We start from the raw sequence: 21,956 nt of genomic DNA on the forward strand, positions 1-21,956 counted from the left end.
TTTTTGTCTTTCAGAGTCTCAGTGCAGATTTCAACACGCAGCAATCGTTCCCCGCCTCGCCATCCTTCCAACTGTCACTTCCTGTCTTTGCTTTCAGCTTGCTCTTATTTCAAATCTTCCAACCAACAAATAGTCACGAGAAAAAACAAGACACATGATGAATCCAACAGTTTTATCAGTAAATTTACCAGCAAAGTCCTTACAAAAAAAGAATAAAAACAGCAACAAAAAAAAACAAAAAAAGTGCATGACAAGCGATAATCCAATTTAAATTATGCATTTTGCACCAATAGAATTTAAATGTTGTGAATTCAGTTCTATTCATCAATCAGCAATAGCAGCAAAACTAAAAAACCTTAACCTTATTGTTGTAAAACTATATTTGATATAGTTGTAGTTTGTTGGATAAGCTGATTAAATCACTAAATACCAAATATCAATATGGCATCAAAATTTATCGGTACAAATACATTCATACACGCACACACACACTCACAAGCGCGCACACATCGTTGGTCACAGTTTACAGGTCAATAGGGGTCCAGGAGTCAAGTGTAAGGTACCTTAAAACAATTAACAATCTATTAACGCAGAATACACATATACGAAATGCGAAGTACGAAAAAAAAATACATGGCAATGACACTAACAAAACACACTTAAAAGCTCCCAACACAGCTACTGTTACACACACACACACACACACACACATAACGCAAGTCATGATCGTTATACTGTGGAGTTTCCGTTCCAGCTCCTTCACGACGAGACCGAATCTCTCGAAATCACGACAAGATTAAACTACGGTGTGATTGAAATCTGTAAACTACGATGAGTTTCAACAGCGAACACTGACCAAGCCCAGGAAAAAACTACAAGCCAACTACGCAAAAAAGTGAGAAGAAACATTGTAAAAGAAACGATACGCATAAGAGACGCAAGCAGAGAATCATGACGACAATCGGACAGGACGACGACAAAGCCGATGAGGATGATGATGAAAACTGTGTGAATTCATAAATGCTCCCTTACTAACGATCATAAACACAAATCCGCGATAGCGCGCTAACCATCTTATTTTTTTTTCTCGTTTCCTCGAATGGTAATTATTAAAAAAAGAAAAACAACGCTAGTCTTTCCTAGATAGTCTCAGTGTTAAAGTCTGATTATGCTATTGCTACGGCAGCGCTGACACCGCAGGCCGCTCGTAGTTATTGCAACTTCATGTGCAAGAGTTTCTATGGTCAGTCTGCGTGTGAATGCGTTTGATTCTTATGCCTGGGATTAACTTGAGATTAAAAAAAGTTGTATAACAGTTGCTGTCTAGCTTCCCTCCCTAATCTTAATCTTAATTTCCCAGATAACTGTCTATACCTCCCTCCCGTTAAACCTACGACCTCCCTCCCGCTCTCTTAAGTTTTCGCTCTCCCTCGGTTACACTATCTCTCGTCTTCCCTACGTTTTTAGGTTTATTCCCCGTGATTGGGTGCATTCTGCAGTTAACTAGAGGAGTCCCCTCCCCCCTCCCACCCACCCACCCACCCTCATGGACACACAAAGGGCGTGGGATCTGTCCGTCAGGCGGAGCGGCCAATCGCGTCCCTCTCCCCCATGATCAGGGCAGTGCAATACACAGATGGATGAGTTCCCCCCTCCTAAAGGTTCAACTGAAAGAAAAAGAAAGAAAGAGAGACAAATAAGAGCAAAGTAGATTCTAGCATTTCTTTTTTTTTTGGACCAATTATCGGTTTGACGATTACTTTTATACCTAATCTTTAACAAATTTGCGTGAACCTGAAGTTGCGACTGACTTCGGTATTTTGACGTATTTTCAGAGTGAAATGAGAATTTAAATTTTTTTTGGACCGATTATCGGTTTGACAATTACTTGTGAAATGAGAATTTAATTTTTTTTTGGACCGATTATCGGTTTGACAATTACTTTTATACCTAATCTTTAACAAATTTGCGTGAACCTGAAGTTGCGACTGACTTCGGTATTTTGAGGTATTTTCAGAGTGAAATGAGAATTAAAAAATTTTTTGGACCGATTATCGGTTTGACAATTACTTTTATACCTTATCTTTAACAAATTTACGTGAACCTGAAGTTGCGACTGACTTCGGTATTTTGACGTATTTTCAGAGTGAAATGAGAATTTAATTTTTTTTGGACCGATTATCGGTTTGACAATTACTTTTATACCTTACCTTTAACAAATTTGCGTGAACCTGAAGTTGCGACTGACTTCGGTATTTTGACGTATTTTCAGAGTGAAATGAGAATTTAAATTTTTTTTGGACCGATTATCGGTTTGACAATTACTTGTGAAATGAGAATTTAATTTTTTTTTGGACCGATTATCGGTTTGAAAATTACTTTTATACCTAATCTTTAACAAATTTGCGTGAACCTGAAGTTGCGACTGACTTCGGTATTTTGACGTATTTTCAGAGTGAAATGAGAATTAAAAAAATTTTTGGACCGATTATCGGTTTGACAATTACTTTTATACCTTATCTTTAACAAATTTACGTGAACCTGAAGTTGCGACTGACTTCGGTATTTTGACGTATTTTCAGAGTGAAATGAGAATTTAAATTTTTTTGGACCGATTATCGGTTTGACGATTACTTTTATACCTTACCTTTAACAAATTTGCGTGAACCTGAAGTTGCGACTGACTTCGGTATTTTGACGTATTTTCAGAGTGAAATGAGAATTTAAATTTTTTTTTGACCGATTATCGGTTTGACAATTACTTTTATACCTAATCTTTAACAAATTTGCGTGAACCTGAAGTTGCGACTGACTTCGGTATTTTGACGTATTTTCAGAGTGAAATGAGAAATTTTTTTTTTTTGGACCGATTATCGGTTTGACAACTACTTTTATACCTAATCTTTAACAAATTTGCGTGAACCTGAAGTTGCGACTGACTTCGGTATTTCGACGTATTTTCAGAGTGAAATGAGAATTAAATTTTTTTTCGGACCGATTATCGGTTTGACAATTACTTTTATACCTAATCTTTAACAAATTTGCGTGAACCTGAAGTTGCGACTGACTTCGGTATTTTGACATATTTTCAGAGTAAAACGAGATTTATTTATTTTTTGGACCGATTATCGGTTTGCCGTTCTACCCGAACCGTGTCATCAGAAAAGGAAGGGCATATCAGAGGGGAAGTACATTTTCCGATTTTGATTAGAGATTACAAAGACAATTTTTTTTGGGTAACACTATTTGACAGTGTCCTTGTTACATATGTTACATGTACTTAAAATAACAGTAAATTATGCATCATTACATGCAACTAACCCTCATCCAAACCTTAATCCTACCCTAACCCTATAGTAAGTACATGTAGTTGCTTAATATTACTCAGTACTTAAATATATAATTACACTGCAACAGTGACACCTTAAAATAAAGTGTAACCAAATTTTGAGACAATATTTTTTTTTTTGTGAACCAACTTGCAGGGATGAATTATGAATTGTTCACCACAAGACTAGTAATATGCACTAACAAAGTAAATAAGGTCAATTTTGATTCATGTCGACTTTATAAAATAACGGCGACATAAGCAGCAACAGTAAATGTTGCGACAGACCTGTAACCCGTTTTACCGATAATTAAATGTTTTTACCGATATTTACACTTTATTTAATCTGTTATTATTCGTATTATTTCAATGACAGATGCTCACATATGGTGACACAATCACATCCGTAATCTGTTTCATTGATAATTTCTTTTAACGATATTCGCACTTTATTTGGTCTGTTATTGGCTTGACTGATTTTTTTTTTAACAGATCATATCTTTTATATCTATTTTTTTATAAGTTCTTTTAATATCCTGTAAGTGACATAAGCAGCAACAGTAAATGTGGTGACAGACCAGTAACCGGTTTTACTGATAATTGAAAAACAATATTTTTACCGATATTCACACTTTATTTGAACTTATAATTTTTGTTAATTCAATGACAGATGCTAATATAAGATGACATAACTGGTGTCTGATAGTGATGCAACAGTCAGTTTGACCGATATTCTTTTACTCATATTCACTTTTAAACTTAAACTGTTATCGTTTCTTTAATAGCACGTCTACCGATAAATTACCAATTGGTTCTTAATTTTTTTTTTTTTTTAAAGCATGTTGAAATTACTTTTGATATAACAGCCAAACGTTATTCATTAAAAACTGTATAGAATTTTAAGCTCAAGTTAGATGCAGCCCAAAACAAATATAAAAATAATTTGGTGAGACTTTACAATAATGTCTAATTTGTTGACATTAATGTATTACCAATAAACAATATCTTAATAGAGCATTTATTCAACTTTGTTAATGATAGTTAATAAAAAAATAAAAAAAGTAATGTTAACATACAATTTTTGATCATAAAATGTATTAGTAAATGTTGAGATTAACATTATCTAAAATTAATAAATGTAGAAGTATTGTTCATTGTTATTTAATGATAACTAAAGCAGTTAACTCATGTTAACAAATGAAAACTTATTGTAGTGTTGCCAATAAATTTAGATTTCAAAACAATTTTGATGCATAAATATAATGGCATGCATGTTATTACTTTTAACATATTTCTAATTAATAAATATAATTTTTTTCAAATTAATATATTTAGATATTCACATTATATTCATTTTGTTTTATGATACTATCTTTTTATTTTTTGTAGTCCAGTAATTAAGAAAAACAAAACAAAAATGAAATATAAAAAATAGCCATCAGACAGTTATTTTAAAAAAAAGAGTTGATTTCTACGACAGTTTATCAGTTTGACTACGCAAATGAACCTGTTGTCTGCCACGTACCGCAGATATACAGAGAGTGAGAGTTTACCCTTTTAACATGCCTAGAGCTGGACAGCGGTCACTCACCTGACAGCGTGTGCTGTGTGTGAAGCAGAGGGGCGGGGCTACACGCCATAGCATGCAGAGAGGCGTTCCTTCAGGATGGGCGGGAACTGCTCCGAGAACTGCTGCCAGTTCTCCTCGCCGACCTGGTCCTTAAAACCGTGGAGGATCTACAGACACACGACCTCATTTAACAACTCAAATCTTTTATAGTGCTGACATTTTTGATGTGACGCGGCTCCATGCGTGTCCAATGGGGTGCCACGTGTCACGATATATCGCAATGCAAAAGTGCAACAATATGTATGGATAGTTCAACCAAAATAAAAATTACTGTGTGAGAAAAAAAAATTCAAGTTTTCTGAGTTTTGGTGTCAGTACTACATTAAACTACTATATATAATGTTGAATATAATGTATAATAATGGAATGGGTGAATATTTATGGCTCCTGATAATTTGATACATTGTTTTCAAGATATCTAGTCAGTGACAGAGTCTAAAATAGTTCATTATTTTCAGCTTCAGAATCATGAATATTGTTATTCTGGTGTCTCTATTGTCCTGTGCTTTGGGTTTCCAGCACCAAGTCTAAGCCTGTTCATTTACACCCACAATGTAATATCAAATTTAGCATTTTAATCAAGTGCATTTTTTTATCTTGTCTTGGAGTATCGCAGTAATATCGTATCGTGACATGTGTCGAATCGTGACATGAGGGCATCGTTACACCCCTGTCTAACCTTGTAGAACATGTCCCGCAGGTCATCTTTAGGGTTGACCCAGGAGGCCACCGCATCACAGAAGAAGATGAAATCCTGTGGAGGGAGAGACAGATGAAAGGAAATGAGTGAGTAACATCAGTGTCGATCACGATGGAGTCGGAGTGTCAGAACTGACCTGGACCACGCCGCCAGGATTCACACCAATCATCACGCAGATGCCTCTGAAGGCGGAGTCCTTTTCTTCATTATCTCGGATGTTTCGCAACGACGTGCACCTGCAAAAAGACCATCAAAAAATATAACTTAGCAGGTATTAATAGTTAAGCCTGTCTTAACCAAACATGGAATCCAATTATTAAGAAATCAAATTAACTTACCAACAAAAGTTTTGGGTTGGTACGTTTTTTGTTTTGTTTTTAATTCAAAGCCTTAAGTTCATCAAGGCTGCATTAATTTGGTCAAAAATACAGTAAAAACTAATATTGCGAAATATTTTTATAATGTAAAATAACTTTTCTAATGTGAATACATTTTAAAATGTAGTTTATTCCTGTGATCAAAGCTGAATTTTCAGCATCATTACTCCAGTCTTCAGTGTCACATGATCCTTCAGAAATCATTTAATTTTTTATAGAAATTTTATTATAAATTATAAATTCCTTAATTGTCACTTTTGATCAATTTAATGCACCCTTGCTGTATTAATTCTCCCAAAAAACGTCTAGATGTAGTGACTCACCAGGGTCTGATGAACTGTTGCAACATGGGAGCCACTTCCTGTGGACAGACGTAACCGAGGCGACCAATCGTGATGGCTGTAAGCAGGAGTTCGGGTTAGGATTGTTTATCAGCTCTGTGTGTGTGTAAGGTAAGTGATGGAATGAGGTCAGAGGTCATACCTGTGTTCTCCAGCAGGGTTTTGGGAGTGTTGGGTCTGTTGATGATCTCCACCAGGTGAGGAAGAACCAGAGACACATACGGCTGCATCTCCACACCTACGGCAACACATGAGCCAGTGGTCACAATCACCTCACTACGAATTCACTCAAACTGCCAATCAAATTCTATGGTTCTAAATCTCTGATGATGTCATTCTAATCCAGTGATGCGTGCGATGATCCTCACCCATCTGCATGCAGATCTCTCCGATGGCCCAGGTGGCGTTATTGCACACCGAGATGAACTCAGGGTTCAGATTCGTCCCCAGGATGGGCATGAACTCCGCTAAACACACACACACAGTTTCCAGGATTAAATCATAAGCAAGCATGTAAGGGTGTATCACGCAGATCGAATGCTCAGGTGTCGTCTTACCGATGCAGGGTTTGACGTGTGGAAAACAGGCCTTGGTCAGATCACCCAGCAGAGCGAACGAGCTCTGTCTCACCTCAGGCATGGTGTCCTACACACAACAGCGGCACTCTTTATTTGGTTTACAGTGCAGCAACAACTACATTCATTATTTATCATCATTTATTTTATAACAATAGTAAATAATTTAAAAGTATATGTTAAAATACATAATTATTCAAATAACAAAAACAATATAAAACAAAAAAATGCATAATATAGTAAATAATATATATATATAAAAAAAAGAAGTATTAAATAATAATAAAAACACTAATATATATATATAATTAATCATTCAAATAACATTTATTTTATAACAATATAGTTAATTCAAATAACTCAAAGAAATAATAAAATAAACATGAACAATAAAACAAATAAATGTATAATATAATAGTCAATTAAATATTGTAATTATAAAACAAAATTAGTTCATATAATATTGTAAATAATTCAAATAATAATATAAACTAAATCATAAAACAAATATGTAATATAGTAAATCATCATATTAAAATGATCAATTTTATTTAAATGAATTTATTTTATAACAATACAATTACTTCAAATAAAACAACAAAAAATAGATGCATATAGTAAATAATTATATTGAATAACAAATTTATTTTAAAATAAATACGAGTAATATAGTAAATAATATAAAATTAAAATGATCAGTTTTACTAAAATAAATTAGTTTTACAACAATATGATTAAAATAATCATAATAATAACAGTGGATATAAATACAATAACATAAAACATACATTTATAATATATTAAATATTGAAATGATTAGAATACGTTGATTTTATATAATATTGTAAATTAATTAAATAATAAAAATGGGAACACCACCACCACACATTTTTAACCCCTCGCACACACTGTACCTGCATACACTGGAACAGAAGGGTCATGATGTTGCTACGGGCAACGAGCTGGTCCACGTGACCCCCGAGACCCTCGGCCAGACCACTTAGCAGATCCAGAGCCACAATCATGAAGTCCTTATCTGGAGCCTCGTACTGGTCCGGCTGCTGGCTGTACATCTGCACACACACACACACACACACACACACACACACACACACACACACACACACACACACACTGGTGGGTTAATGACTCTGTGGTTCACTGATATACATGCACATGAGCTTGAATAAAGTGTGTGTTCTCACCATGGCTTGTGCGAGTGTTTTCTGCACCAGAGTCACACAGCGCTGATAGACGGGCTCGCAGTACGGCAGGAAACCGCTCTGCAACGCTGTAGCCACAGACGACAAACACTACACACACACAACACAGAAGAAATGAGGGCCTTTTATTTGTTTTATCTTTCAAAAACGAATCTACGATTATGTGTCATGACGTTAAAACTATGAAACGAAGGCTTTCACTCTGTTCTTCTGAGCGTCTCACCTCCAGTAGGGGAAACAGGTCTTTATCCTCGTCTTTCAATTCATTCCACTTCTGGATCAGAGGAGGCATCAGCTTCTGGATGTATTCCTGTTCACACAACACAAGATCACACCACTGAGCTCTACGGGTGCAAATGTGCACTAATGGATTTAGTGATACTTTGATTTTTAAATCAAGTTCATAATCACAGGGATGAGCAGAGGCCGCTCTAACAGGGTATATGCAGGAATCTTGAAGTTAATTTCAAGACTTTTTCAAGACCTTCTCAATATTTTTTAATACCTCACCGCCACTTCAAGCTGTAACCATTTACATCAGTGATACTTTTAACTTAACAGTTTTAGTTTGTGATAAAGACTATAGACCACTCTGATAAAAAAAAAAAAATCAAATAGGCTGGGATAGTAAATCAAAGCAAAGTTTTTTTAATAAAAATGACTAAATTCACACACTTTTATGATGTTTTTGGGACTCAAACTGTTGGACAGCTAATTCAGAAAAAATACTTTCAAAATGTAAGACTTTATAAAGCCGTGATAAGACTTAATACTTTTTAAGGGTCTTAATTTTCCCAAAATTGATTTATCACCTTTTAATACTTTTCAAGACCCCCCGGATACCCTGTCTAACACAAACGTTTGTGTCATTTATTGACAAAAAACACGGTCAAAATGACAAAAAAGCATTTTCGGTTATCCATCAGATAAAAGATGGGGATATATGGTCTTTTGAGGTTCCCTACTTATATATATATATAGCTTTTGGAAAAATAGTTTAATAATTTAATAGGAGAAATAGAAAAAAAGCTAACAATTAATTTCTTTTTTTCCAACAAGGATGCATTAAATTTAACAAAAGTGGCAGTAAATACATTTATATTACAACAGTTTTCTATTTCAAATAAATACTGATAATAACCAGAAATGTTTCTTGAGCATCAAATCATCATATTAGAGTGATTTCTGAAGGATCATGTGACACTGAAGACTGGAGTAATGATGCTGAAAATTCAGCTTTGATCACAGGAATAAATTACATTTTAACAATATATTCACATAGAAAACTATTCTTTTAAATTAAAATAATTTAACAATATTACTGTTTTTTCTGTACTTGATCAAACAAATGCAAAGAACTGACGTCTTTCAAAAACCTAAATAATAATCGAACTTTAAAGTGCCGGTATGTAAAAGGCTGTTTGTGAAAGAGGTGGGAGATGGTGTTACCGGTTGGTTCAGATGATGCCCGACGGAGTCTGCCAGGGTGCCGATGGCGTCGTACAGGATCAGCAGGTTCTTGTGCTGATATTTCCCGAACGCAAACACCAGAGTGTCCAATATGAAGCTGAGATATGGAACCAGCTCGGTGCACGCCTCCTCCTCCAGAGTCGCAAATGCACTGAAAAATACATTGGAGTTACTTTATTACTCCAAAATTGGGGTTGTGCGATATGTATAAAAAAATACTATCACGATTTTTTGATCAATATTGTGATTTCGATTTTAAAACAAAATTTCCTTACAGACATACTGGTGTATAATTTTTTTGAAAGCCGGCTTTATTTGCCCATATTTGCGGGCACCACGTTTGCATAAATGATATGTGATATCGTCGGTTATTTCAACTTTTTAAAAAATGCGTCTCCTGCTTTTAACTGCAAAAACGCGTTCTGTGTAAATGGCTCTTAATACTCTGTTTTGCCGCAGTTATGGTTTGACAGGTCTTGCAAATTACCTGGCTCTGATACATCATCACTCCTATACCCAAAAAATCCCCAAACCCAGATCTTGATTTTATTTTATTTTTTGGTTCTTATTCTGCCCTGAATTCTCTATCCATGCCGTTCGGTAAACCCACTGTGTTCTGTTCCCACACTAGATTAACCCGTTTAATCCCACCGGTCTTAATAGTGACCCCTAGGGGTGTCCATGGTTAACCGATTAACCGTTAAAAATAGCGTAACCGAGTGAAACATTTTGCTCGGTTAAGTGGCGTCAATTGACTCAATTGAATTAAGTGGCGTCAATTGACTCAATTGAATTAAGTGGCGTCAATTGACTCAATTGAATTAAGTGGCGTCAATTGACTCAATTGAATTAAGTGGCGTCAATTGACTCAATTGAATTAAGTGGCGTCAATTGACTCAATTGAATTAAGTGGCGTGCATTGAATTTAGTTGTCATACATTTTTGCACCACCAGAGCGCTCCCAGACATTTGTAATGTCCACAAGTAGTCGTCATGACCAGTTTTCTAATATGAAGCAGGCAAAGAAAAGCACAGCGTGGGAGCACTTTAAAATCGAGAATGACGAGGCAAAATGCAAGTATTGCAATGCAGTGCTTAGATATACTTCAAGTACAACCTCGTTGTTGTACCATCTCAACAGCCAACACCCGGGCATCATTATGGTGTGTTCACACCGAACGCGAATAGAGCGTCAAATACGCGTCTATCGCGTCTAGTTAGACGCTTGAATCTTCCGCTCAAGTTAAAATTTCTCAACTTGCGCGGAAGACGTTCGCTGCAAACGCGTCGCCCAATTCGCGTCATTCGTAACGCCAGGCGCGAATGATGTGTCTATTCGCGTCTTTGCATTGACTTTGTATGTAATTCACTCACGCAAATAATTAAATTCGCGTTCGGTGTGAACACACCATAACTGCTCTGTCAATACCACTGCGTTTTATTTCTATAAATTAATTTAGTTTCAAATGTGGTCCAACCAGTTATTAAAGGTGTTAAAAATAAACTACCCCTTTCTCGTGTGTCTGTCTCTCGGGGTTGCAGCGCGCACACTATGGTTAACCGAGTATTAACTGTGTAAGACTGAAGAAAACTGGTTGAAGCTGGAAATTAACATTTGGCTTCCCCCCTCTTCCCCGGAGACAAAAGTCTCACCTCATCTACATTTCATTCTCTCTCAGTGACGCATAAAAACTCACATAAGAATATGGTTTAATGTGAATGATTATCATTGAGTATTTTGTTTAGTATAATTTCAACTGCAGGGTGAGTGGTACAGATGTCTCATTTCCAAATTGGTAAAACAAAAGCTAATAAGGGTTTTAAGAGTTTAGAGATGACACACAAAGGAAGGTGGACTCTATGCAAATGGCCTTTCTCCCCTACCCCCAAAATAAGGTGTACCCTGAATGCAAATTACCATTGTAAAGAAGTTCTGGCTATTTAATGGGATGCAGCAAGGAGTCGTGGCTCTTTCTGTATCTCAGATCAGCCCGTGAGGTTAGCTCATGTAGTTCTTAAATGTTGGGTTTGCATCTATTTCTCTTATCCTAAAGCATTTGATGTTTTGTATTGATGATCTTTGAACTGATTATGAAATTGGCTTAATACTTTTACCTGACATAATAAATTGTTATATTTGATTATTCTAACAGACTTTGACTTCATTTTCATTGGAGTTAAAAGGAATAGCCAAACATTAACGTATATTTAAAGATGCACAGATATCATAGAAAAACTTTTTCATTTTATGGAGTCAGATGAAACGAGTTAATACATAAAATAAAATGTATTGCATTTAATTAAAAATCCCTTTGCCATTGCCATGATGGGAATAGGCGGAAAACGCGTGAGACCTTCACCTCTAATCGATACCGCCATTGGATCGAATTAGACGGACTTACAACCGCTAAGGGCCACGGTTAACGGTTAATGAAAAACGTGCAGCCCTAGTGACCGCATCTTTTTTCTTATTTCTGGAAGCTCTAAAAATGTTATTGACTTTGGGCAAGAAATTCAACTTTTAAATGAGAAAATAGATTGTCTTGATTAAAATCTATTAATGTCATGTGACTAGTGTGAAAGGTCACATGACCAGATCAGAATAATTCCTGCTTGCACATCTAGAAGATGTCTTCCTCAGACTACTACAAAAAGTAGTATGTAAAACATCTTAATTAACAGATAGAACCATCATATTTTCTACATATATTCTTTAAAGGGTCTACTACTGATATATTTTGAGAATTATACTCCTGCATATATATTTTGCTCGTAAGACGTGTAAATTTGTTAACGGTCACAAGTATAACAGTGCTTCAATTGAAAACACAGGTATTGGCTGTTAACCCTACACTGAGCGTATGCCACACCTGTGAGGGGGATGGATGATCTCGGCAAAGGAGAAGAGCTCACTAACACAGATTTAGACAGATTTGTGAACAATATTTGAGAGAAATAGGCCTTTTGTGTACATAGAAAAAGTCTTAGATCTTTGAGTTCAGCTCATGAAAAATGGGGGCAAAAACAAAAGTGTTGCGTTTATAATTTCGTTCAGTGTAGTTATCAATATCCCAGAAACTTTCAATGTGTTGGACCATCTAGACGTTCAGATTGCACAGGGCCGTTCACACGTCACGCCTGGGAAAAACGAGCGCACCGCATGCATGAGCTTCGTGACGGCGTCGCTCTATTCGAGTATGCATGTCGCGTGTCTACGTTTAAAATAACGGACTTGAGTGCGCAAAAGACCCGACCTGTGAACGGCCTCCTGGGGACTGGTGGAAAAATCAAGCTTTCTGCGTTTTTTTAAATCACGCATGCTCACATCGCAATTTTATTATGATTTTGATTAGTCTCACAGCCCTATCCAAAATTATTCCTAACACACCTGCAGGCGGCCTCCTGCACCCTCTTGTTGCCGTCCAGGATGCGTTTGAGCAGTTCTGTCATGAGCGGTTTGAGGTGGGCGTCCGGCGGCTGGCTCACTACCCAGTGTGCATAGCGGCTGAGCGTCCAGCAGGCGATGGAGCGAACCAGAGCCTTCTTATCACACAGACACTGGATCAGGTGTGGGATGAGCTCGGGCAGGTACGGTACCATTCCCTGCATACAGCCTGAAGGAGACAGAGGATTTAGTCAGTGTCTGCAGAGTTTTTCAAATCAAATTGAAGTCTAACACCTTTTTGTCCTATGCGAACGAAAATAAATGGGAGATCAGGTGTAACTATATCCATGCGTTCATTCTTAACCCTCTGGGGACTAAGCCATTTTTGGTCCGTTTTCTCTATTTTTACATTTGGCCTTATAAACCATATGTAATGGAGATGGAACACTATGTGTTTGGTATCTATGGATTCAGGAGACCCTAAGCTAACATAAGCATGCATGTAATGTGTTTATAAAGGAAGTATGAGTGAAAAATGTACAATAAACTAGATAATTTCAAAAACTGAAATTAGATTTTTGTCATTTATTTCTGAAAATCCCACATCACACAACAATAGTGAACAGTTTTTGAACAAAAAATATATTTGTCAAAGCCTTTGCTTGACAGACATGTGTAATTGTTAAATAAAATGTGTAAAGAACAATGAAAAATGTAACTATTTACAAATAGTCCTAGGCGTTTTTCTTAGGAATGCTTAGAATTTTCTAAGCAATGCCTTCTCCTCGTCACTCTCCAGTAATTGTTCCAGAGCTTGTTCCACCGTAAATCTTTACTGCTTGCCATCATAAAAGTGCTAAAACAATAAATAATGCTATAATTGTATGTTTATATATATATTAGGGCTGTAACGATACGCGATATAAAATCGAAATCGCGATACTCAGGTCCACGATCCTGTATCGCGATGTGGGAAGGCAGAATCGCGATCAAACCCCTTCCAACTCCCAGAGTTATCCTTCCTGTCCTGAACCAGGGCTCGAATTTCGGCGCGGGTATTGCGCATAATTCTAATCATTCCCGCAAATCATTCTTTTAACAACTATCTTCCAGACGCAATTTCACAAACAGCGTGAGTGTTCAGCGGTGCCGCGCGTCTTCTATCTCTTCTCATAATGTGTTGTGTAAGGCAGGCATCAAGCGCTGCGGCAATAATACACACTCGCGTTTAGGAGTCGGGACCATAGACTGTAAGGTCGGGACATGACGGAATATTCACTTGCACAATCGGGCCAGCAGTGCATCGTGACTGAAGTCTTTTTAAGTCTTACCAGTTTAAACATTCAAGCGATTTTAAACTAATCAGTGCTCGCGCGCTCTCTGAGATTATTTTCTATGCGCACATTCATAGAAAATCCGCCTCAAAAACAGCTGGCCAGTAACTATTTTTCGCGGATTATATTGCTTTAACACGCAAAATTGTCAATTTCGGTCTTTGTGAGTAGGCTATACTCTAAATATAGTCGGTTTTGTCTTTAATAAACATAAAACGCATGCCAGTATAATGAACACAGGATCCGTGCACTAGCTCTTAAAGTGACGGAAGCCATATGTGTCTGTCATTAATTTTGTTGTCAAAACAACAAAAGATGGCTTTAAGTTAAAGGAATCAGGTTTAATAGCCTATGTATTTAATTTATTCAGGACTAAAATACTACCCAGTGTTATTTTCCATTTGATTACTTTATTCAGTATCTGTATATGAATACTAGTGTTAGACCTATTCAAAAACTTTTCTCTTTAATTGTCTTTATTTGTATCTTTATTCTATTGTATTTATTTGTGCTACCTTTTTCAATTTAATTAAACAATTTAAATCAAGCTTCCTTGTGATGTGTAAATTCTTAACAACAATATTACCTCATTGCAAAAATGCAATGAGCGCAAACATTTAGGCAAGATAAATGTAATAATTTTGTTTGGAAAAAATGCCCCCCCTTTCTCCCCCTCAAACAAAAAAAATCCCCCCCATGAGAATCATCTAAGGGGGGATTTCCCCCCCATTTTCCAAAACGAAATTCAGGCCCTGAGAACTACCACATCTTTAAATTACTATTAGTATTATTTGAAGTTAACATTATAAAATACGTAGACCTACACCACAAAACTAGTTGAGGATAAATTATTTAAAATTTGGCAATTTCAGCATTATAGACGTGAAATTTGCAGCCAAAACTTGAAATATAAGTTCTCAGAAAGTGCATTAAATTAATCCTCAATTGACCGGCAACACGTCCAACATGCAGATGCATATCCTACGGCACCATCCCGAAATCAATTTAGTTGGAGTACAGAACACAACCCAAAAGCAGCAGCCTACACTGCCTAGTATAGTTTAATAATTTGCATAGTTATTATTGTTCTTTGCTGTTTCGATTATACAGGTTTTTCCTAATGTTATTTAATAAAAATACCGGTATTTTTTTTTTCTCTCAAAATCTCTTTTTTTCACCACAAGCCCCGCCCCCTCAAGCCCCGCCCCCGTGATAGAATCGCGATACGAATCGAATCGTGGGTCAAAAATGAGTCTCTCTCTCATATTTCTCTGATAATCCGCTCCGTTCGCTCTCTCTCCTCCTCTCCATTCAACGCTGTTTGCGTCATATCCCTAACTATATAGTACCACCCCTTGCAAGGCTACAGAGTCCTCTGATTTGCTAGAAACGTCATGGTAACCTTCCTCTGATTGGGTAAGAAAAATATTTCTCCATCGGCAATTTTTCCATTGGTTGTTGCTTGCGGAATCTGCCAAACAACATCGATTTCATTGGCCTTTTACATACTGGTATTGCGCAACAAGGAAGTGTGTATATTTACAAGCTGGGTAAGTTATCACTGTTTTCAGCGGAATCTGAGGAAGATGGTAAAAAAGACCGCACCTCTCTATCATTAATAGTTTTTAAGATAATTACACATTTGTAAAAGTATGCCATTTTGGGCGGTACCGCCCAATCCGTCCCCAGAGGGTTAAAGGGACAGCAGCCTCATAAACTGCTGCCATAATAAAAAATAAAATTAAAAAAATCACTCACTGCTTTTGACTGAATCACTTTTTTATCTTTAATATGAAGCAATTTATATCTAATTCATAGAGTGAAGACTATACAGTGTTTTATTTTTACATTTGATTATTCAATTTCGGTAGTATTTCTTACTACATGTTAAATAAACCTGTGCTACTGTACCAGAAAAACGTAGTTTATTTAATTTGTATATTTTTTCTATCATGTTTGTAATTTGCTTCTTTGTTCCTATTTTTAATATCAAAAATAAAATCCACTTTTCTGCCTTGCTTTAATACAGAAGACTGTGTAATGATTGTAGTCAGTAGGGGTGTGCAAAAAAATCGATTCACATTTGAATCGCGATTCAATCTTTACCGATTCAGAATCGATTCATAGAATTCCAAAAATCGATTCTTTTTTTTTTTTTTTTATGGCTTGTACGGGCGGAGTGCCAATCGGCTGAGTCGGGACTTTTACCGGTGGTTCGGTAGTGTCTGATAAATAGTTACATTGCAAGTTCTTGCCGCCCGCTGGTCAAACTGTGCAGCCTCTCTGCTCAACCCGTAAATAAATGCATCGATCCGCAGATTATGTTTGAGTTCTTAATGGTCTGTAGATCTTTTGCCAAGCGTGTCTGGCAGAGGTTACGGGTTCTAAACCGCACTCGTATAGTTTTTTCTCTCTCTCATCAAAACCGAATATGTTCATCACGTTTCTGTGCATTTTATATTTTGAGATTTCACCGGAACCACAACGGCGATATGAAGCGCGCGACCGAGTGAAGACAGAGAACACTGTATCCATGACACTGATAGCAGCGGACACGAGCGCTCAGCTTGATTTCAAAAACAACAGATCTCTTATTTAATAGCGAACTAAATTAATGCTCTGCTAGTTAACTGGAGATACCCGCAAATTACGCCTATGAACGACTTCACTGGATCTAAACAAATCAATCTAACCATAGATGTTACCAGTAGCGGTGGCTTTTTTAAAATCTATTTTAAATTATTTCGCAAGGGTTCTATGACATTAGTATATTTTTAGGAAGTTCAATGTGCCCAGTCGAGTTCACATTTCAACAGTCAGCCTGGTAGCTGAAGTAGTCCTTAAACCACATTTAGCATAATTGTTTGTTTGATCTGACTACAGCACTTTAAAGCTAAATAAAAGCTTTTTATTTAAGTTTTATTTTAAACTTGAATTAAATGTATTTGAAAGCTGGCCAAAGCTTGGCACTTTGCACTTTTTAGTTGCAAAAGTTTTTATTTTTGTATGAAGACAAAGTAATATCAAACTACATTTAATTTGTTGTGTTTTTTTTTTCTTTTAAATTGTGTCTACTGCAATCAATCACATAGGAAAAAGTAAACTACATTTATATACTGCGAATCGTTTTTTGAATCGAGAATCGTTTTTGAATCGAAAATCGATTTTGAATCGAATCTTGAGACAAAAAATCGGTATCGAATCGAATCGTGACATTTTCTGAATCGTGCACCCCTAGTAGTCAGCTTAAAGGGCATTTGTTTTATTATAATATTGGGTTGACTAAAATGGGAAGAAAAACTAAATAAATTTCAAGGTTCACAATTAATTCAGTAGGATTTTTTTTCCCTTCTAGACCCAATAAACAGTCAACCGAATCAAATAAGAAAAGTAACAACAAACTACAAGCAAAATGCACATTTTGCACGATTTTAAAATCGAATCGTGGCCTCAAGATTGGATTCAAATCGAATCGTGATGTACCAAAAGATTCCCACCTCTATAAAACAAGCCTGAATTACACCGGGACTTTTATTTTGAAAGGTCTTTTCGTAACTACTCTCAGCTCATTAAAAAAAGGTTAAAAAAAGTTAAAAAATATAAGATATGCACTCTTACAACCATATTACAACAAACACAAAACAAAATTGTGTGAAATGAGTGTGGGCGTGTGTGTGTGTGTGTGAGATACAGACCTTCAGCGATGGCTCCCAGCACCAGTATCCCAGACTCTTTGATGACCCAGTCCGGGTGGAACAACAAGCCCTTCAGCAGCGGCAGCAAGTGCGGCAGCAGCTCATCCCGAAAGACGTTAGCCAACACGTCCAGCGCCGCCGCAGAACACTTCCCTGTGAACATGCAAGAACATACCACTCAAGTCACCTTTATTTACATCGCGGTTTATACAATACAGATCGTTTCAAAGCGGCTTCACAGGAATAAACAGGAAAATAATGATCAATAATGCAAACATAAGACAATCTCAAAAAGCAGCTCTAAAAAGACAATAGTGTCATATTTCAGCGAGTTCAATGTTGATTCAGTTTACCGTATTTTCCGCACTATAAGGCGCACTTAAAAGCCTTTAATTTTCTCAAAAAACGTCAGTGCGCCTTATAATGCGGAGCGCCTTATCTATGGATGGGGAGACAGCGCCGGCCGACTTACGCCACTATCTGCCAATGGATCGTGGATGCCTGGGCTGATATATCAGTCTCCTGTGATCCGAGCTTTCACGAAGGCAGGAATAATCTCTTTATTCAGCCAGCTCACATACCCGTATTTACTTCCTGTTTTGGCCCGAAGTCCACAGTAGTTGATTGTCGAGTTCGCGCGCGCGCGATCAAACCTCCTCCGTGTGTTCAACATCTGATTCGGATGAACTATCCATTTGAGCTGATATTCTCACAACACCACACAGCACCGTCATCACCTGACAGCTGACAGTCTGAGTCTACACTGTTGCTGAGTTACCAATGATCGCGCGCGCGCACTCGACAATCGCCTACTGTGGACTTCGACTGAAAACAGGAAGAAAATACGGGTATGTGAGCTGGCTAAATAAACATCATTTTTATTCATATCTTTCACATTTACTGGAGTCAGATTCACCGTGTTCACTCACATGGCTGTGCACTTGTAATGACACATTAAGGTTGTTAAGAGGCTAAAAGCAGGTTTAAAACTTTTCCCGTTTAAGTCAACAGGGTGCACATTTTAAAAAGAGGATAACACGGTGTAGGCAACACCGGTTTTTGTCGTTGTTATCTGTACTGACAGCACTCCAAATTTACAAAAAATGAGCTCAATGTTAAAATTGACCGGAGTTTTCCCTTAACGTTTGAACAACGTTACCATGGGAGTGAACGGAGTTGTCAAAAAGCTTAATAAAGTTTGACTTTATCTGACTGTTTTGTTGACATCTAGTGGATGCATAACGCAAACCCAGTCAAACGTTTGACTGCAGTATCTTATGCGCCTTATAATCCGGTGCGCCCTATATATGAAAAATGTTCTAAAATAGGTCATTCATTGAAGGTGCGCCTTATAATCCGGTGCGCCGTATAGTGCGGAAAATACGCCAGATCAATAACTGTAAATTTCAACAATTTCATAACAAGGTCAATTCAGTTATAAGCAGCTGTACAGAAAGCAATAGAGTCATTATTCAGCTCGAGTCAGATTAAAAACAGTGCTGATGTTGCAGATTAAATTATATACATACACGCATAAGAACATTTCCAGCAAGAGCGCTCTGATTGGTCGGTTTACTCACGTAGGTTCCAGTCAGACAGCGTGTCGTCGTCGTCATCCTCATCTTCGTCGATGTCCTCGCCCTCCTCTCCTTCTCCTCCCTCGTGCTGCAGCGTGACGGTGCGTGACTTGTGGAAGCGAGGCTTGATGTCCTGCTCGCTGTCAGGAACGTTGTCGTCCTCCTCTACATCACCCTGAGACACACACACACACAAAGACACACTTAGGCTGCATTCTGATTCACAAGGTCCCTATAGTGCTCGCTTCTCAGGAGATCTTAATAAATTAGTAGGGCTGGGTATCACAATCAATCAGTTCCAATATCGTTACTTAAAATCACAATTTTGCAGATCTAGAATCGGCTTTCTATTTAGTTGTCTTTGCAGGCTGCACGTAAAAATTAACACACAACACGACCGTTGTAGTCTGAGTCACGAACAAATGAACAGTTCTTTTAAGTGAATCAGAAACATCCACAAATGACTCGTATGAGTTGGTTCTTTGAATGAACTGAGATTGATTTAACACAAAATCAAGCAAACTCCACAAAATTCAGAGGAGCTTGCGATTTTCCCCGCAGAATTTGGGCCTAGACGCGTCATGTGACGTCATCACAGTACACATTCAGCCAAAGGAAAGTCCATTTCGAAGTAGCCTGTGTGCGTTGAACTTGAATTGATTTGAACTTATGTTTGCCCCATTGCTTCAGCAATACATCCGTCTATCAGTCAGTCAACAACCGCTCCCGCCGTTAGGCGCATATCTCACAAATACAGGACCGCACTCGCTCTGTTGATAAACTGAACCGATTGATGGAAATGATGTCACTCAGTGTGTCTGTATGCTACATAAAAGAGGCTCGCGCACTCTGTAAACAACACCAAAATGGACGAGGAGCAAGATGGAACGTATGTAAATTCAGTAATATTAGCGGTTTCCAGGGTTACCCCTATAAACACACCTGCTACAACTTTATAAATGAAATCAAATAATATCAGAAAAAGATTTTTTTTTAATGTCACAGTTTTTATATTTTATAGTTTCTTTGTGTGTGCTGCGCTCCTTTTTTTCGATCTCTCCTCGAGTGTTGCCATCAGTAAATGATACATTATATATTATTATCCACTATTGCTCGCCACTTACACTAAATGTAATACAATCAGTTAGGGATGCACGATATAGGATTTTGGCCGATATTCGATATGCCGATATTTTCAAACTAATTTTGCCCGATGCCGATACCGATATATTTGTATTTTTTTTTAAGTGCAAAAAAAGCTTATTAAAGCTCCTATTAATGTTCTCAGTCAAGAGCAGTGAGTGATTTCCTCTTTGTGTTTTGTTGTTTTATTAACATTAACGGGATAGTTCTCCCAAAAATGTAAATTGTCATCATTTACTCTCTCAAGTTTCTTTCTTCTGTTGAAATTATAAAAGTTATTTGGAAGAATGTGGCTAACCAAACAGTTGCTGTACTCCAGTGACTTCCATAGTATATTTAAGCACAAGAAAGAAATGAATCCAGGTTTGAAACAACATTAGATAGACAGAATTTTTATTTCTGGGTGCAGTATCTCTTTAAAGACAAGCGGCAGAATATTATTACTGTCTCTTTAAGAACTGCACGCGAGTAACGCGACGCGTCTAATATACACGCATTTGACAAGCAGATTTTCTCTGTTTGCTTTCACTTTAGACATAACCAACTTTGTTTATGTAAACCTTATGTGTATTTGACAGTATCAGCGCAATAAGACTCGAAAGATTAGTCCAGTATGCAGAAGCTGTGACAGGCTTTAGTTCCTGTGAGCGTCGGGTGTACGCGCTCAGAAAAGCGGATGTTAGAACAGCGCATCAGCACGTGAATGACATGTTTACCTAGCAAGACTTTGACGCACATGCAAACAATGAACTTTTGTGAATTGCGGTGTCCCGTGAGTGTAACTCTACCTCTGCGTTTACATGTGATGTGATGTGAATGTACGTCGCGTTGTACAGTATGTTGAGATGAAGGCGCCAGAATTGAACTGATAGAATGCACGATAGGGGTGGGCGCTATATCGGTATGAACGTGAATACCGGTATTATGTTGTGCCATGATATGGATTTTGCGATACCGAGGATACCGTATTCATAAATTCAAATTTTGCAGTTATATTGTTTTGTTCAATTTGGTACTCTTTACAACTAACACTAATGACGATACAGAATCGAATACGCTGTTTAAGGAAATGACTGATTTGGCGCTTCATACGCGTGAAGTTGCTGAGGCGATTAACCGCTGTCCTGTGACGCGTTCAATGAAGGACCGTATAAAGCCCCGTTCACACTACACGCGAC

General features: G+C 37.3%; 1 protein-coding gene across 1 annotated transcript in view; it reads right to left on the bottom strand.

The window, feature by feature from the left end:
- Positions 1 to 1,527: 1,527 nt before the first annotated feature.
- The window catches only part of tnpo2b (transportin 2b), a 35,684-nt gene continuing 15,255 nt past the window's right edge, over positions 1,528 to 21,956 (bottom strand). Inside the window, exons 11-25 of the mRNA XM_056234318.1 lie at positions 19,639 to 19,810; positions 18,059 to 18,211; positions 13,033 to 13,258; positions 9,624 to 9,795; positions 8,398 to 8,484; positions 8,157 to 8,264; positions 7,866 to 8,024; positions 6,934 to 7,021; positions 6,745 to 6,843; positions 6,519 to 6,614; positions 6,359 to 6,434; positions 5,795 to 5,894; positions 5,638 to 5,712; positions 4,920 to 5,065; positions 1,528 to 1,667 (exon numbers count right to left, since the gene is read on the bottom strand). Coding sequence (XP_056090293.1) covers positions 4,958 to 5,065; positions 5,638 to 5,712; positions 5,795 to 5,894; positions 6,359 to 6,434; positions 6,519 to 6,614; positions 6,745 to 6,843; positions 6,934 to 7,021; positions 7,866 to 8,024; positions 8,157 to 8,264; positions 8,398 to 8,484; positions 9,624 to 9,795; positions 13,033 to 13,258; positions 18,059 to 18,211; positions 19,639 to 19,810 — 1,719 coding nt within the window. The 3' untranslated portion in view covers positions 1,528 to 1,667; positions 4,920 to 4,957. The remainder of the gene's footprint in view (positions 1,668 to 4,919; positions 5,066 to 5,637; positions 5,713 to 5,794; positions 5,895 to 6,358; positions 6,435 to 6,518; positions 6,615 to 6,744; positions 6,844 to 6,933; positions 7,022 to 7,865; positions 8,025 to 8,156; positions 8,265 to 8,397; positions 8,485 to 9,623; positions 9,796 to 13,032; positions 13,259 to 18,058; positions 18,212 to 19,638; positions 19,811 to 21,956) is intronic.

The sequence above is a fragment of the Rhinichthys klamathensis genome, unplaced genomic scaffold (genome assembly GCF_029890125.1).
Source record: "Rhinichthys klamathensis goyatoka isolate OS25496 unplaced genomic scaffold, OSU_Roscu_1.1 h1tg000393l_1, whole genome shotgun sequence".
Taxonomy (NCBI): Eukaryota; Metazoa; Chordata; class Actinopteri; order Cypriniformes; family Leuciscidae; genus Rhinichthys; species Rhinichthys klamathensis.